A 17012-nucleotide genomic window follows, 5' to 3' on the forward strand; every position below is an offset into this window, starting at 1 on the left:
TTTTTTAATTATTTTGCATAGAATAAAATATTTTTTTGTGGTATAATTTAAATAAATTATATACAATACTCTTCTGCCCATTTTTGATAGTTCATGAATATTTTTTAATAAATTTATTTAAATAACAATAGGTATTTTCAAATAAAATAATAGAGACAAAAGAACAAACAATAATATACAGATAAAAATTCAGGTAAAATTAATTCTACGTAAAATTAATATCTATAAAAATCGTTAAATAAAAATTTAATTAAATTTTTAAATATCAATTTCATGTATCTGAGTTGTCACCAAATATACGATATAAAATAATTTAGAATAATTTTTAATTAATAGAGATGTTGCGTATTTGTAAATGTTGTTATGCAAGCTAATAAGATGGAGTAAAATGATAATTTAAGCTTTATCCTGCAACTAGTTTCAATTTGCAATGCACAGTTGCACACTCTCTCTCATAAGTCACTTTCAGTCATAAATTAGGGAAAAACAAGCAAGCACACAGACAGCTACGCTCTCTCAACACTAACACCACACTCAAACACACCCACACACCCTCTCTCTCTCTCTCTCTCTTTCCCATCCATCCCTCCCCCCCTCTCTCCAAGCAGTTACCTACTGATCATGGGAGCAGCCTTCAATGGATTCTCCATAAGGCAGGCATCTCTCTCTCTCTTTCTCTCTCAGAAACAACTCACTCTTCTCTTGTCTTATATTTTATGATTATGATTCTGTGTGGTTGGTTGCAGGGAATACACAAACAAGATGAGGTCCGTTGATGTCTTCAAGTGCTGGCCATTCTCCACTTCCCCTAATGTCACTGCCAAAGACCTTCACTCCTGGCTTCCTCCTATGACTCCTTCTTCTACTTCTACTTCTACTTCTACTTGTTCTACTTCTTCTTCTTCTTCTTCTTCTTTCCAATCCCTAAGATCTACTTCTACCAACAACCACCAACAACAATCGCTCCAATCCGATCAACAATCTCCTCCACCTGCTTCTGCTACTCTTGCTGATGAAGAGAGACTGGAGATGGTCTGTCCAGTTTGCCGAGAATTCAACGCTGCTACGCTAACGGCGGTTAACGCTCATATAGACGCTTGTCTTGCTCAGACTGTCAGAGACGACCGCCGTCACATCAGGATCACCACCGCAACCTCTACTGCCACCACCACCTCCTTCAAGTCCTCCTCCTCGTCTCACGCCAAGCCTAAGGCTCCGAAGAAGCGCTCCATCGCTGAGATTTTCAAGGTAAACGAACAAGGAAAGGAGCAGCAGCTGGAACAAGAGAACGACAAAGAAAAGGAGCTTGAGAAGGAACAGGATAAGGAGAAGGAGAGGGACGAGGGGGATGAAGAAGAGGAGCCGCGAATTGAGAGTGTATTGAAGCTCTGGAAGAAGGACGGAGTAGAACACGAGGACTCAGTCGTTGACGATGTTTCGATTACGGTTACCAAGTTCCAGTGGCTATCGCAACGGCTCGAGGCGCTGAGATCTGGTCGCCGAGGAGGCCAATCGGCGAAATCGGACGCAGGAGGAGCCTCTGGTACGCCGGCGGAGGCGATTGACGACGACGACGAAGAAAAGTCGGAGATGGTTTGTCCTGTTTGCCGCGATTTCAACGCTGCTACCGTTACGGCTGTGAACGCGCACATCGATAACTGCCTCGCGCAGGCTGTGAGGGACGAGAGGCGGCAGATGAGGAGGAGCGCCGGTGTTAGTGGTGGCGGCTTCAAGCACAAACCTAAGGCGCCGAAGAAGCGTTCGATTGCTGAGATTCTCACCGTGGCTCCTCCGATCGGAGCTACCAAAAGCAAAGCAATCGAAGTAGCAAAGGATTATGACGAAGAAGATAATGGAAATGAAGATAATGATAAATCATCTGATTATAGTGGTCTGAATTCAGCTGGAGCAGCTGCAGCTGATGCTGATTGTGATGGTATTGTGGTTTCGACAACGAAAAACAAGAAGAGTACCACCACCAAGAGTAGGAAGAAAAAGAAGAAGAAGAAGACGAAGGAGGCGAAGAAGAAAAGCAAGGTGGTGGAGAATCTCAACAGCGAGAAGACGATAACTGTGAACAAGCAGCAGCAGAAGAAGAAGAAGAAAAAGAAGAGCTTCTTCAACAGCGAAGTGACGACTTCTTCAAAGAAGGTATGTGGTTTATTATGTCTCATAAAATATGAGCTAATGTTTTGCTATATGCAGTTTGTTTCCATGATTTGGAGGCTAATTCATGCCGAACAAGGTTGCAATTCGTGGATTTTGTGCATAAAATATTACCCAACAACACTGTTGATGTAGTTGCTTAAGTGATGGTGTTAAAGCTTTCCCATCTTTGTGTTGCTTTTTCTGGATAGAATTACTGCTGAAAAAGCTGATTAGGGAGACAGCTAAACATTTTGTGGACGAAAGCGAGTGGTTGTTTTTGTTTCAGTACATAAACGAAATACGCGGTAAGTATAATAAAAGTTTGGGGGAAAAAAAGAGAGTGAAAGAAAAAAACCATACAAATTAAGACAAGTGCCTTCGTGCGCGGAAGGAAACTCATCAGAAGGGGTGGGTGTTGGTGTCTGCAAGAATGTTTATGCTCCAGCTGTAAGCTGTATAATCAGTACAGGTACCCTAGAAATGTAGAAGGGGCCACTCATGGAGTTTCGAGGTGGAAGAAATGATGGGGTTTTGTGGGGAATTATCATATGGGCCATGGGTAGATCAACAGATTCTTGTTTCTATTTAGTGGCGAGTTTTTTTGAACGCAGATGTAGAGGTTTATACCCAGGTAGTCAAGGCTAGATGGATCGGATGATCGTTCAATTGTAGGGTCTGTCAGAAGTTTATATAATGAGTGGTCTGGGATTGATGATCGTATTAGATATTAATAGTATGCAGTTTCAGATGAACATGAATATCATTGAAATTCGGAAGAAATCACTCTGACTTGGGTTGATTTCAATCGTTATCGCATGGGTGTATCTCTGTTATTCTGGGATTTGAACTACTACGAAATACAAAAAAGTACGTGATGAGAATTACTCCTTTTCTGAGCATATCGGCAGGTTGAGAGCGCAGGTGGTGACTGCTATTTTTTACAATTTTTATTGGCAGATATCATTGAGATACAATCAAATCGCTATGAGTTTCAGTTAGATAATAATTCCAGAAGATTGAGTATATAGTGTCGGAGGAAAAAGAAGACAGAAAAGAGTGTCAGTTTATGGTTATGGCGGACAAAATTTGAGAGTGAAAAATTTCAAATCTCTAGCTATATTTTTATAGATACAGTCGTATATATACATGAAATGTTGAGAATCACGGTGGTTATCTCCAGATATGATGATAAGATTAAGGGAATAAGATTAGTGAAGTGAAACTTTATAACTTGGCATCCCTAACATGCCTGGATTGTTTAAAAGAATATTGGCGTTTCCGGAAAAAATACTTTATTTGGATGAGTGTTTCCTACTTATAATTCTATAGGCATAAATAGAAGTTTCCCCTGCATTCGAATGTTTAAAGATTAAAAACAGACTGAATTCTGCGGCGTTTAGATTCTGCAGAACCCAGTCACTGTTTTAATGGCGATATATGAAGCGCGTAATGCAAATTCTAGAGATGCGCTATATGTGAGTTTCGGAGGTTGGCATTACGTAGAAGTCTCTTGCTGTCGCAATTCTTCATCCCTTCTCTTCCACTCAAATTTAGTGAGAGAACCACAACTTTATGTGCCACTAGGTTTCTTCTCCCTTTATCCTTTTTTCCCCCCGAGTTTAGGAATATATTATTATTATTATTATTATTATTATTATTATTATTATTATTAGCCTCCCTTCATAATTAGATGCACTTCTGGTCTTATATATTATATATCTAAACGATATTTTGATACATGTATGACTATATGAAATGATCATATATGCGTATGTTTCTCTCTCTCTCTCTCTCTCTCTCACACACACACACACACACAAAAGATTTCTTATGATTCCTTAACGTGATTATTTTAATACAAACTATTTAGGGTTGTCATTATCATTATTGGTTATTTAATTTTATGACAAAGTGTGATTAGGAACTCAGAGAATTTCTTACTTGAACTTATGGAGGTACTTTGCTGATCTCCCCCATCAAAGTTTTCTACTTGAAACTTTAGTCTCTATATCTATATTTAATTATTTATTATAATAATTTTATATTCTAGTTACGACTAGGTATTTTTAAAATAATATCTATAAAATTGTACTAGCTCCTTTTATGTTTATTAACTAAAGATGTGTAGTTTCTTTCATAATTAGAAAAATAGATTTTACCCCTTGTTATGAATAAGATTTTGAATTTAATCTGTCATGCATTGGTCTGGCTGGCGTATAAAGCTTCAGATATATAATAATTAATTAATTATCTAGTTCATGTATGATTAAGTGCAAGCCTACATCACACGCGCGTTGAAGTTTTAACAATAACATCTTTCTTTTGAGCCAAGTGTTCGATTATGTGTGAGGCTGTGATCTAAACGTTCTATGATAAATGCCTTCATAGTTTCTGAGTTTCTCTCTTCTGAAAAATAAGTTCTTAAATTTATTATCCCCCCCCCCCTTCCCTTTATTGGTTTTAACCTTTTTTTAAATCCTTTTTGATGGATTTTGTGACCGAAATAAGGATGCAATGGTTTTTGGTCTCTTGACTTCCACCTTTTCAGTTCTTATTTCAGCTGTTGGAATCGTGAAATAATCTTATGCTTAAAATTTTCTGATGCACTAAGTGAAACTTTGTTATTGAACATCATAGTTTATTTCTTTTCTTTTTTTTCTTAGTAGTTTATTTCAAGTTGATAAGTTCCAAATTAATGCCCTTTTATATATGATTGTTGGAACACCTTAAACACGAATTAAATTGAGTGAAGTGTTACTGGATCCCTCGGTCTTTCCACCATCATTATATTGATTGAAATGTAAAAATATTTCTGTTAATAATCAAAGAGTTTGTTTACGTTGAAGTTTGGGCTGTTATTTGATAATTAAAGATGGAAATATAGTTCTTTATGATTTCTCGAAAACTTTCAAAGCTGGTTGTTCTTCCCGACCATAACTTATTTTATTTGACCATAAATTCCATTGTATTTGCCTTGTTTTTTAATATGTCATGGTTCTGAAAGTGATATTGCATGTTATTTCATATTGCTAGTTGGAATTGTTGAAAAGGATGTTAAAAGTTTGTTCATGGTTCTCTTTGGTGCCATTTTATGAAACATGTTCTTGGCATGCAATCAATGCTTACAGGAATACCTGTCCCATATGATGAATGACCTCATTTACTTCCGTTACCTTTTATTCCTTAAATTTACTATAGTAACTTGAAACTGATAACAATAAGTTGCACTTTTTAGTCATGTATATTAATGCTTTTAATTTATAGGGATTTTTTATGCTTTTTTCTTTCTCTCCAAAACATTTTTTTGCTGAAAACTCGTCTATAGTAGGAATCATTATAAACGTTACAAAAGTGTTATGTTTCATGGGTAATGTATTGGAGATATGGTGAATTGCTTATTTGCTTTCTCTTTGAACGTGATTATTTTGCATATTATAAATCTTAGCAACATTTTGAGTTTGTTTTATTAAACATCTATAACCTTTTAATCTTATCTATCTCAGGAAGATGCTTGTAAGCGTAAGGTGCAGATGCCGGTAAATAGTTTCAGACAACTGAAAGCTACAATTGGAACTAAAATGCTTGCACATCACAACGTAGATCCTTCTATCCATGAGAGAAAATTGGATTCAAAGATCTCTTTTGTTGAAAAGGAGCAGAAAGTTAAAACCTATGAACCGGATGCAAAGCAACCAAAATCAGTATATCCTTTTTGTGGCATTCTTAAGAACCGTGTAAAACAACTTTCCGGAAAGGCATCAAGTAGCAGCAGTACTCAAGATGGTACTGATGAGTACAGTTGTGATGATGAATATCCAACATCAGACAGATATGTGAGATTCACTTGTAAAGATGACATACTCGGTCCCAAAAGGAGGAATTCATTTGAAGAAACCATGTTTAATAAATCATCAGATGTGCTGACTACTTCATTAGTAAAGGAGCAGTCCTCTGGAAGTGATAGAGAAACTTCAAGTTTGGGGGCAAACAGAAGTTATGACTATGCTGCCATTAACATAGACAACAGAAAGGAGTTTTGCCCTATAGTTGAAAGTAAAGAGTTTGCTAATACTCTGGAACAAGCTACTGCGCAAAATTTCTTGAAGCCGTGTCCCAGTCAAAAGACATCAACGCACCCAGAAGAGAAGTCTCAAACATTAACCAAGGTGATGCTTTGTGACGACAACAATTTACATCCGTTTGACGGAGGCAACACAAGTACATTGCATTGTTCTCCATATGATGATATTCCCAGTCCTCTTTCTACAGATCAAGAAGTGAAGATGTCTGGTACCAATTCCCAATTGTATGAATCTGGATCTTTGAGCTCCATTGGAAAGTTCATTGACCATTTGGAGGATTCTACTTTTCGGGCTGTTCCTGTGAACTCAGATGCTAATACAAGGACATTCCTAGAGCCTTCATCATCATATTCTTCTTCTTATGATAAAGGAAATGAAAGACCAGAATTTCCTTTGCAAACTTATGAAGATAATGATGATAGTAGCCAGGCCTTTGGTGACAGACAGTTCTCTCATATGCTTGCTTCAGATATGATTGATAATGCATTCCTCTATACAGCCTGGGGAAAGGGAAGTATAAGAAATAACTGTTTGGATCCGAGCTTCTTTGGTTTGCCACTCAATTCTCATGGTGAGCTAGTCAATTTCAGTTCAAGTGGGACATTAGGGACAAACCAGCCGGAGACGTCAAGTACGTTACGTGGTTCTTTAGGTGGTCTACCAGTCAGTAGTACACTCCATCAAGATAACCAAGAAAATTTGAGGATTAATGAGAGGCAGGTTGTTCAGAAGATATCTCCAAAAGATGGTCTAAACTCATTTCCACATTATCCAGCTAGGTTGGCTGTTACTGAGTTGCCATGTGACAGAGATATCAACCCGACTGATTCTGACATGTGTTCCAGTTCTTTTGTCCAGCCACCTAACTCAGAGGTGAACGTTATGAGAAACTTACCCATTGAACAGAATCAGTATGGCCAGGTGCAGAGCCACAAGGGAGACGGGGTGGTTTCAGTGAAAGAGAGTTCAGATCATGTCACACTAAGTTCCAGCCAACCGACAATGAGGTTGATGGGTAAAGATGTTCCAATTGGTGGAAGCAGCAAAGCAATGCAACAACTCTCTGGAGATGTTTGGGCTGGTGAGGAATCAGGAAGAAGGCACTCTTCTGAATATGGTGCTTCAGAAAATTCCTTACTGGGAAAATGTTCTAAGCAGGATTTGGCATTTGGCAGATCATCATCAACTGACAACGTTGTGCAGTCCCCAAAAATTCAAAGCAGTCAAGGATTTCGATGTACTGTATTGATGAATGGTCATGACACAGAATTTTCTCTTCAATTTGCTGATCTGCAAAGGAACCATGTATCTCAAAATGGAAGTCATCCAGTCAGCAGAAATGGCATCTCTTATTTCCACCCTATTACTCAAGAACCTGCTTCATGTGCTATGTTTAATGGCGCACCTGATGACTTTCCAGAGCGATTTATGCCCGGAGCTAAACCTCAAGGACTCAGCTCTCAGTCACAGGTACAAGCTACTCCTTGCAATTTCAGCCCGCCAACATACCTAAACAACGGCGAGCTGCATGACAGGAACAAAAATCCTCATCATGTTGCGAAATCAGCCTTTGAATTTCCTTTCTTGCAGACATCCAACAATGAACAGGCCAAATCAACATCTTGGTCTCAGAGGCCTTACAGAAGTTTACCATCGTGGTTGTCAGGCCCAACAGATGAGAGGCTACCAGTCACCTTCTCTCACCAATTTTCAGGCGTAAGTAATCCAAGTTTTTCTCAATGTATTTGGGGAAACAAATTTACTACACCATCAGCATCCTTGAATCATTCGGCTCAAGTTCTCTATCCTTCTAATCCTCTGACTTATCCGAGTCCTATGAAGACAAACCATCTTAGTCCAGCATCAATTGCTCAACCTCCACATGTTCCAATTACATCCTCTCCCTTAAACACTGGTTGTAGAAACATGAATATGGTTGCAGACAGTGTGAAGTTGGATCATAACATTGCCAAAGACTATCATCCATGCACAAACACCAGGAAGAGACCTGCACCATCTGCTCTTGATGATTCCAGAAAACCAATCAAGTTACCTAACATAGAAGTGCAGGAGAACTCGAGTCGCATGACAAACTCGGGTGCAGAATTGCAAAGACACACAAGGGTGACAAAGCTCGATCCACGATTGGATGGTGCAAGAGGTAGATGTTGCCAGAATGAAGCACAGAAGCTAAGTACCACAAGTTATCCTGCCGTAGATTCTTTTAAACTGGATGGCACGGTAACAGGTCCTGTCAGACTGGGTCCTAGAGCTAAGCACATCCTGAGATCCTCTTAAAAAGAGTTATCTCAATTCTGCATTTTTCTCACATTTGCGATTACTGACTGTGATAGAGACCTAGAAATTCAGACACAAACTGACAAAAGTATACTTATATTAGGTGTAAGTCATTATATCATTTTATATCCTTTTTTTCTTTCTTTCAATAGTATATATATGCATTTATGAACATAACAGAACTGTTCATGTATCAATATTGTCAGGTTGCTCAAACAGGTGGAAAATTGATATTTTGATCACCAAAGATGATGCTTTCCTATCTATTTTTGAGTAAGGTACTCTCCACATGGCATCTGTTCAATCACCTTTGAAGATGTACTTTAGATAGAACAAGGGAATGGATATGAACATATATATATACACTTATGAATATTGATGGCTAAACCAAATCAATAAAAACTTGAATTTCAGGCTTTATTTATTCCTTAATTAACCATTGGATGCGGCTAAAGCCACTCCATAAAATAACAGTAGTTTAATTACAATTATATTGTTATCTTAATTGAAGTTATAAAAGATCTCGTCTGGTGAAGAAAAATAAAATTCAAGTTTGAGTTGTGGATTTATCTCTTTAATAATAATAATAATAATAATAATAATAATAATAATAATAATAATAATAATAATAATAATAATAATAATAATAATAGTTGTTCTCTTTGTTTTCTTTATCAAAACCCGATAATTAAAATAAAAAAAAGTTAATAGTCAAGGTGGCTGGACCTTTCGGCTGATATTGTTGTCCGTACTACATCAATCAGTCTATTTTAGCCATATTTTTCTCCAGGTGTTCCCACAGCTTAATACAGGATTATATTTGCATCAAAAGTGAAAAACAAGACGTTATGTCGAAAATATTTCTATTTCCATTTTTTCGCCTCTTTCATATATATAATAAAGGTATCTGGAATTATTTTTGTTAAATTCGTTTTATTCTTAGAAAAGAAGATTACTCCCTTAAGTATAGCCAAACTCTTTCTAACCAAAAAAAAAAAAAAAAATAGGTTTCGTTCTTAGAATTGAATCAAGATTTCTAAATCGTAGTATATATGCGTACTAATGAGCCATGTATATATAAAAGGGAGACTCTTGGAACAGAATTTTTTGTATTTTTTTGTTATTATTTGGTAAGTATAAATATTAAATTATTTTTAATAAATAAATTTTATTAATTTATGTGTATAAATTTTAAAGAATATAAATATAAACTATATTGATTTATCTGTACAAATTCTAATAAATATAAGTACAAATTATATATTTTTATGTGTAAAATTTCTAAAAATATGGGTGCAAAATTATTGCTAATTAAATACTTGTTAAAAATAATATTTATTGATCATATAGCATTCTTCTATGTTAGAAAAGATAAACATTCTTAACTTTCTTCCCTTTTTCCGACAAAAAAAAAAAAATTGTTGATGCTGCTTTCTATTGATATTATCTATCAAAGTCATTCATTCATTCATTCACATTTATCAATTGTTTTAGCTGTTTATTAATCCAATACGTAAAGGTGGAACGGAAAAGAGGTTGAACTACTTTCATTTTACTACAAGAAACCCGCTAATCCCTCATTTAATTTATGCCTAATAATCATTTGGCGAGATTACACTTGTTATTGTTAGATTATCATTTTATTATGATATATTGCCGGAAGAATAGAAATGATGCATGATCATCAGAAGAATTTTCGTTTCAGCATCAAAATCTAAAATAACATAACATGGCCATATAATTTCATGTAGATTACATAGAAAAATTTAATGCATATGTGAAGCCAAGTTCAGATTTGATGATTACAAAGTGGTTAATGCATCATGAGAGTCATTAATTAATTAAGAATACATGATCAGTGCTTGTTTGCTTCTCTCTCAGCAGCACTGATAACTTTTTCAAAGGCTTGAGGGCCATGTCTATCGATGTAGCGTTCAACAGCTTTCCTAGCATCGAAGCTCATCATCTGAATCGCCTTCTTGTTCTTCATGGTATAATCATTAGCTCCATAGCTCGTTACATTTATGTATCTCCTCACATAATTCTCATATATATATGCTGCTCCATTGAACATTGGCAGCACCAGCCACATGCATATTACAAGCTTCATGTATGGCCAAAACGGTAACCTGCACTTTGTAAAATTATTATTATTGTTGTTGTTGTTGTGTAATAAATATAACATACGTAACATTATTATATATTCATGGACGTACCAAGATAGGACCTTATGAAATGAAAGCTCAAAGAGGGTTATAAAGGAGTACAAAACCCAATACGTTAGCCACTGTTGATCATCTAAGGTTGAAGGACTCTCAATCGCCCTCATTGATGCGTATCTATAATATATACATAATCATATACAAAGCATTCTGTCATTCTGCATGTTTATTATTATTGCTTTCTTATTAACATTATTGTTAATGATGAATATTATTAATTTACTTACAGCGGGTAAAGAAGCATTGCTCCTGGCCTGATATAAAGCCAAAAAGAAAGGCTGTTATTCTATATGGACGAAATGTTAAATAAATTAATAATAAATAATAATAAGCAATATATATATAGTTTGTGTTATATTTATAAATAACTTTTCATATTAATGTGTTGGTGTAGTAGAATAATAATTATAATATATATGCATGAAGGAGAAAGATTAATTTAATTAATTACCCTACTATTGTATCCAAATTTCTTGCCACTGTTCCAAGGACACCCATGATGACTGATGCTGAAGGTGTATTTTCTTTTCAGATCTTTAGGATGACCAAGCTTTAGAAAGATTATAATATGGTTGTATATTGTGGATGCATATGTGAATTAAACAATGGTTTGATATGTATGTGTTTATATAGATAAAATGTGTGGTAGAAGGTTTAATCTAGGAAGTAAGGAATGTTTGTGTTATGACCAAAAGTCTTCTTTTCTGTATGGAGAGGAAACAATTAAGGAATATAATATATTTATATTCCTAAAGTTTTGAATATGCACGTGCATGCTTTGGAGTTTGGACTCATGCATATCCTAGCTAGCAACTAGCAAGAGAAACCATATTAATGCGTTACCTTGATCCATCTTTTTCTGTAAGGCTTAGCTTTTGTGGCATTATTGAGATTCTATGATTGTATATTTATATGTATGAAGGAACTTATATTTATATTATTAATTGAGTATTTAGTGTACAAGACAAGAAAGTATACATAAGATCCAATGTCTTGAAACCCTACAACGGTGGTTACTTTTACTTTTTCAATATGGTGTGAATTGGGGTGAAAAATATGATAACAAAGCATTCAACCATTAAAAAATATTATGCAATGCACAAAATGACAAAATTGATTTGCATTGTATTGTTATATTCACTTTAAAAAATTTAAATCATTTTAGTTCAATAATAGTAAGTTAAGATGGAAAAAAATATCATTAAAAACCCAAAAATAATTTAACATTAAATACGTAATTCAAACTTAATTTCATATGTGATTTAATATACAAGAAGCATCATTCAAAATATATAAATACTTAACGATCACTATAAAAGAAATATATTCAGATAATAGTATTTTTTTCGTTGAAAAATTTTTCCAACTTAATCATAGTTATTGTGATGTATCTGTATACCAAGGAGAATGTCAAAATGTAGCACTTCTTATTTATGATTTTTTTTTATAAAATGCCACTTCAAGATAAAGTTTATTCTTAGAAATCTTTATTCTTCTTGTGCCTAATGAAGAGTGAGAGATTGAACTTGAATATTTAAAAAAAAAATGATCTAATAAATACCAATGTTACATTTTACATACACACACAAAAGCAGACACAAAAGCTTCTCAATTATTGAAACTGTTAAAGTGAAGTGCATTCCACAAAACAAAAATTCAATGATAACCCATTTTTCTTAGTATATATTCCTTCCAAGCAACATGTCCTTCTCTGGTCCCTATTGGCTGCATTTGCTTGTCAACAAGCACCCCAGCATCATCATCAAACTTATTATTTACCTCACTAATATTACAAGCAACAATGTTGCATTTTATAAAATACAAAAGTACTTAATGACATATAACTTACTTAGAGTTTATTTGGGTGAGCTTTTAAGAAAAGATATTTTTTTTTAGTTATCTTTTTTTAAAAGATCTTATAGAGAAATAAAAGTAATTTTATGTTTAAATATCTCATGTAAAAAAATCTTTTTATCTCTTAATTATGTTTGGGTATAACAATATAAAAGTACTTTTTTGTTTATTTATTACATGAAAAACATCTTTTTTTTAAAAAAAAAATCTTTTAAAAAAAGATATAAATTACAGTTTCTCAAAAAAGATTTTTTTTATTTTACTAGTATTTTTATTTTTACTACTAAAAATTTGCCAAACACATTAAAAAATAAAAAAAATTTCATTAAAAAAAATCTTTTTTTTAACAAAGTAATGACGTATGCACTTAATCTCAAAAATGCTAGTATATATATTTTTACAATGAAAGAATGTCATGCTTAATATAGTCTAATATTAGCTATATATATATATAGTATTTATTTCATTTTTAATCATTATAGAAAAATAAAATAAAATGATAGGAGGTATGTTTCATGAGTCCATAACAAGAATGCAATCTAGCTCAAAAGTCAACACATATCCACAAGTCCAATCTTATCATGAAACAAAATCGCCATGGAGAGTGAATTATTGTTTAAAGACCCTGAATTAATAAGAATGCTGGATGACAGAATTGACAAAAGGAAAATGGTCTTCTTCTAAGATCAACCAAGAGGAGCTGATAATGCTTACTAATAGCTAAAAAAGTTTCAGACTTTAATCACTTTAAACAAGAAATACGAAAGAAAGAAAAGAAAGAAGGAATCAGAGAGCGTAGTACCACGAGAACATCTAGAACCAAGCGCTGCATCCATGAAAGTTTCAATTTTTCATCAAAACCAAGTTTGAGGGTTCACACTCTCGCGGCAGAGGGAGAAAGAGATGCATTTTCGTTTTGGGCTATAATCAATTTGGGCAAGCCCAATATGAGCCCATATATAAATTTGGGCCCTAAACCTTAAAAGAAACTAAAAATAAAAATAAAAATAGAAATAGAAATTATAATAGCGGTGGTGCACCGAAACGCTGCGTTTAGAGTGAAGCTATGTCGTCATCATCGTCGTCTTCTCCCTCTTCTTCTTCTTTCTGTTGTCCCCAACACATTGCATTGCATTAAATGCTCCTTTCTGTGTGTAGGGTTTTCAGAGTGTCCTTCTTCTTTTCTCACATAGCATTTGAATTGATTCATCTTCCCTAAACAACTGCAGCTACATACATACAACAATCCCAATTCATCGGCGCTTCTTCAAATCCAAATTCTCACTCACAAAGGTACCAATTTTTCTTCCTTCTTAAATAATTCATGTTATCATTTGGGAATGGATCATTTTCCTGCCTAAATCATTTCTGTGAGAATGTAATAAGAAGCAGCTGCTTCCAACTATTTAGTTATCAGGAAACTATGAATTTGATTCTATCGGGAAAAGAAGGTTTTTTTATTGTGAAATTTTTTGTTGTTGTTGTAAAGTGAAGGTTTTCTTTTCTCAATTCCGACAACAAGAACATGATAAGAGGCAAGTGTGGAACAGTTCTAGATAGAATGGGTTTAGGGTGATTACCAGAACATTCCTCACATATTTATGAAGTTATTTTGAAGTTTTGCTTAAACCATGGGTTTTTTTATATGTTTTTCAAATAAGCATGTGCACCTAATATTTTTAGAAGAATTTCCCTCCCAATCTCAAATATGTTGAGAGATTGGAAAGCTATGTGTTTGTTCTCTTATCTTCTTGCAATGTTGTACCTTCATTTGTTCATACTCATGTATGCTCATTTTTCTATACACAAACATTTGATTATGCAAGGATTCTATCTCGTTCGTTTCATTTTACCCCGATAAATATGAAGCTTTTGAATTGAATTGGATGGAAAGCTTATTTGTCAGGTTCATGCTATGGATTTGTCGGATGCTGTAATTGTCAAATCCAGTAGGTTGAAGTCTGTTGTATGGAATGATTTTGATAGAATTAAGAAAGGAGACACCTGTGTGGCAGTTTGTAGGCATTGTAAAAGGAAATTGAGTGGATCAAGTTCGAGTGGAACATCGCATTTGAGGAACCATTTAATCAGGTGTCAGAGAAGGTCTAGCCATGGCATAGCTCAATATGTTACAGCTAAAGAAAAGAGAAAGGACACAACTGTCACTGTTGCAAACTTCAACTTTGATAATAAAGATCACAAAAAAGATGACCCCCTTAGCTTCGTCAATGTTAAACTGGACCAGGAGCAGTTGAAAGATGAAAATGTGAATGCTGGAAACTGTAACTTCGATCAAAGGCGGAGTCGATTTGATCTTGCTCGAATGATTATTCTACATGGATATCCGTTGGCTATGGTTGAACATGTGGGTTTTAGAGTATTTGTAAAAAATCTACAGCCTTTGTTTGAGCTTGTGACGATGAATAGGGTTGAGGCAGATTGTATTGAGATTTATGACAAAGAGAAACAGAAGGTGAATGAGATGTTGGATAAATTACCTGGGAAAATCAGCCTTGGTGCCGATGTGTGGACTACATCGAATGGTTCTGAATTTTTATGCTCGACTGCAAATTACATAGATGAATCATGGTTGTTAAGGAGGAGGATTTTAAATTTTGTCGCAATTGATCCTTCCCATACTGAAGACATGCTTTCGGCTACTATCATGACTTGTCTGATGGACTGGGATATTGACCGGAAGCTGTTCTCCGTTGTCTTGGATAGTACTGCCGGCAATGACGTTGCAATAAGAATTGGGGAAAGACTTTCGCAAAACAGGTTTCTTTATTGTAATGGTCAATTATTTGATATACGCTGTGCTGCGAGTGTTCTACATGTCATGGTTCAGCATGCTCTGGTAGCTATTAGTGAATTAATCAGCAAGGTCAGAGAAAGTATTCGTTATGTTAGAAGTTCACAGACAGTACAAGCAAAGTTCGACGGGATGGCCAAAGAAGTCGGGATTAGGAGTCAAAAATGCCTAACTGTAGATAATCCATTCCAATGGAATACCACACATTCAATGCTTGAAGCTGTCTTAGAATTCAAGGATGTTTTTATTCTTTTGCAGGAAAATGATGATGGCTGCACAGTCAGCTTATCTGATGTAGAGTGGGACAGAGTCTCTGCCATTACTAACTACTTGAAACTTTTTGTGGAGGTTACAAATGTTTTCACCAGGAGCAAGTATCCAACTGCAAACATATATTTTCCTGAACTATGTGATGTCAAGTTGCATCTGATTGAATGGTGCAACAATTCTGATGAATATATTAGTTCTTTGGCATTAAGAATGCGGAGCAAGTTTGATGAATATTGGGAGAAATGTAGCTTAGGTTTGGCAGTTGCAGCCATGTTAGATCCGAGATTCAAGATGAAATTGGTAGAATATTACTATCCACAAATCTATGGTAGCACTTCTTCAGCTCGCATCAACGAGGTTCTTGACAGCGTGAAGGCTCTATACAATGAACATTCAATATGCTCGCCACTAGCTTTTCATGATGAGGGTCTGCCGTGGCAAGTTGGCAGTGTTCGACTTTCCTTACCGACTTCTGCAAAGGACTCTAGGGATAGACTCATGGGATTTGATAAATTTCTCAATGAAACTTCCCAGGGCGAAGGCATGAAATCCGATCTAGACAAGTACCTAGAAGAGCCTCTCTTTCCACGCAATGTTGATTTCAGCATATTGAATTGGTGGAAAGTTCACACTCCCAGGTATCCTGTATTATCCATGATGGCAAGAAACATGCTAGGAATTCCGATGTCAAAAGTTCCGCCGGAGTTGGCCTTCAACACCGATGGAAGGGTTCTTGATCGCGATTGGAGTTCGCTTAATCCTGCTACTATCCAAGCATTGGTTTGTTCACAAGATTGGATAAGGAATGAATTAGAAAATTAAGGATTGATGCTAATTCTGCATGTCACTTCTTATAAACCATTGTAAGTAGATATTCTGACTCCATATTTCAATTTTTCAATTTGATCCAAAGCCATATGCAAACTTAGCAAGTGGGGTTTTAATTTTTCTTTTGGTTATTACATATTTGGTATGCTTAGCCTTTCTTGGAGATAAGATATTAAGATTTAAGCCTACAATTTTTTTTACCCCCATGATCGGGGTATTTATCATCGCTTTTTTTTTTTTTTTCAATTTTTCATTGGTTTATAGATACCTTGTTACGTTAGTCCATGATTTTAAAGTTTTTCCATCTCAAAGATAATTATCGATTGCATTCTCGACACTTCAAAAGAGGATGAGCCCCTTGCATTCAAGTTCAACTATTCTTTTCAGATTAAATTACAATATAAGATGCTTCTAAGGGGGAAAAAAAAAGAAGAGAATTTTCTAGGCTAGAAATGAAAGTAGGTTTGGCACTTATGATTAATAAACGAAAGCTTCTCA

General features: G+C 35.1%; 3 protein-coding genes across 14 annotated transcripts; 2 read left to right on the top strand and 1 right to left on the bottom strand.

Annotated features, from left to right (window-relative positions):
* The first annotated feature begins 405 nt into the window (after window positions 1-405).
* On the top strand, window positions 406-10830 carry LOC112702023 (uncharacterized). 10 transcript variants are annotated; one of them, XM_072198987.1, is made up of 7 exons: window positions 428-653; window positions 747-2151; window positions 5652-7700; window positions 7821-8633; window positions 8735-8806; window positions 10410-10519; window positions 10609-10830. In XM_072198987.1, the coding sequence occupies exons 1-4, from the start codon at window positions 622-624 to the stop codon at window positions 8526-8528; spliced, it is 4194 nt and encodes a 1397-aa protein (XP_072055088.1). In that variant the 5' UTR covers window positions 428-621; the 3' UTR covers window positions 8529-8633; window positions 8735-8806; window positions 10410-10519; window positions 10609-10830. The 10 variants fall into 10 exon arrangements, with proteins under 10 accessions (XP_072055084.1, XP_072055083.1, XP_072055082.1 ...); XM_072198986.1 differs by having other exon boundaries at window positions 10413-10519; XM_072198983.1 differs by having other exon boundaries at window positions 406-653; window positions 5652-8633.
* On the bottom strand, window positions 10244-11373 carry LOC112702024 (HVA22-like protein f). Its single transcript, XM_025752871.3, has 4 exons — window positions 11202-11373; window positions 10978-11004; window positions 10745-10867; window positions 10244-10657 (listed from the first exon to the last, which is right to left on the bottom strand). The coding sequence occupies exons 1-4, from the start codon at window positions 11246-11248 to the stop codon at window positions 10384-10386; spliced, it is 471 nt and encodes a 156-aa protein (XP_025608656.1). The 5' UTR covers window positions 11249-11373; the 3' UTR covers window positions 10244-10383.
* A 2261-nt stretch (window positions 11374-13634) lies between these two features.
* LOC112702025 (zinc finger BED domain-containing protein RICESLEEPER 1) lies at window positions 13635-16614 on the top strand. Of its 3 annotated transcripts, none has more exons than XM_025752873.3 (2): window positions 13635-13897; window positions 14511-16614. In XM_025752873.3, exon 2 carries the CDS (start codon window positions 14520-14522, stop codon window positions 16506-16508), a length of 1989 nt encoding a protein of 662 aa, XP_025608658.1. In that variant the 5' UTR covers window positions 13635-13897; window positions 14511-14519; the 3' UTR covers window positions 16509-16614. The 3 variants fall into 3 exon arrangements, with proteins under 3 accessions (XP_025608658.1, XP_025608659.1, XP_025608660.1); XM_025752874.3 differs by having other exon boundaries at window positions 13657-13897; window positions 14499-16614; XM_025752875.3 differs by having other exon boundaries at window positions 13660-13897; window positions 14431-16614.
* Window positions 16615-17012: the final 398 nt, after the last annotated feature.

The sequence above is a fragment of the Arachis hypogaea genome, chromosome 7, assembly GCF_003086295.3.
Source record: "Arachis hypogaea cultivar Tifrunner chromosome 7, arahy.Tifrunner.gnm2.J5K5, whole genome shotgun sequence".
Classification (NCBI taxonomy): Eukaryota; Viridiplantae; Streptophyta; class Magnoliopsida; order Fabales; family Fabaceae; genus Arachis; species Arachis hypogaea.

Excerpts from the sequence above, each read along its gene's own strand:
- LOC112702023 (XM_072198981.1), top strand. The coding sequence starts at position 622 with ATGGGAGCAGCCTTCAATGGATTCTCCATAAG. Across the intron at positions 654-746 it reads TTCAATGGATTCTCCATAAG|GGAATACACAAACAAGATGA; the intron begins GCAGGCATCTCT and ends GGTTGGTTGCAG. Across the intron at positions 2,152-5,651 it reads TGACGACTTCTTCAAAGAAG|GAAGATGCTTGTAAGCGTAA; the intron begins GTATGTGGTTTA and ends TATCTATCTCAG.
- LOC112702024 (XM_025752871.3), bottom strand. The coding sequence starts at position 11,248 with ATGGGTGTCCTTGGAACAGTGGCAAGAAATTTGGATACAATAGTAGG. Across the intron at positions 11,005-11,201 it reads AATTTGGATACAATAGTAGG|GCCAGGAGCAATGCTTCTTT; the intron begins GTAATTAATTAA and ends GCTTTATATCAG. Across the intron at positions 10,658-10,744 it reads TTTCATAAGGTCCTATCTTG|GTTACCGTTTTGGCCATACA; the intron begins GTACGTCCATGA and ends TACAAAGTGCAG.
- LOC112702025 (XM_025752873.3), top strand. The coding sequence starts at position 14,520 with ATGGATTTGTCGGATGCTGTAATTGTCAAATCCAGTAGGTTGAAGTCT.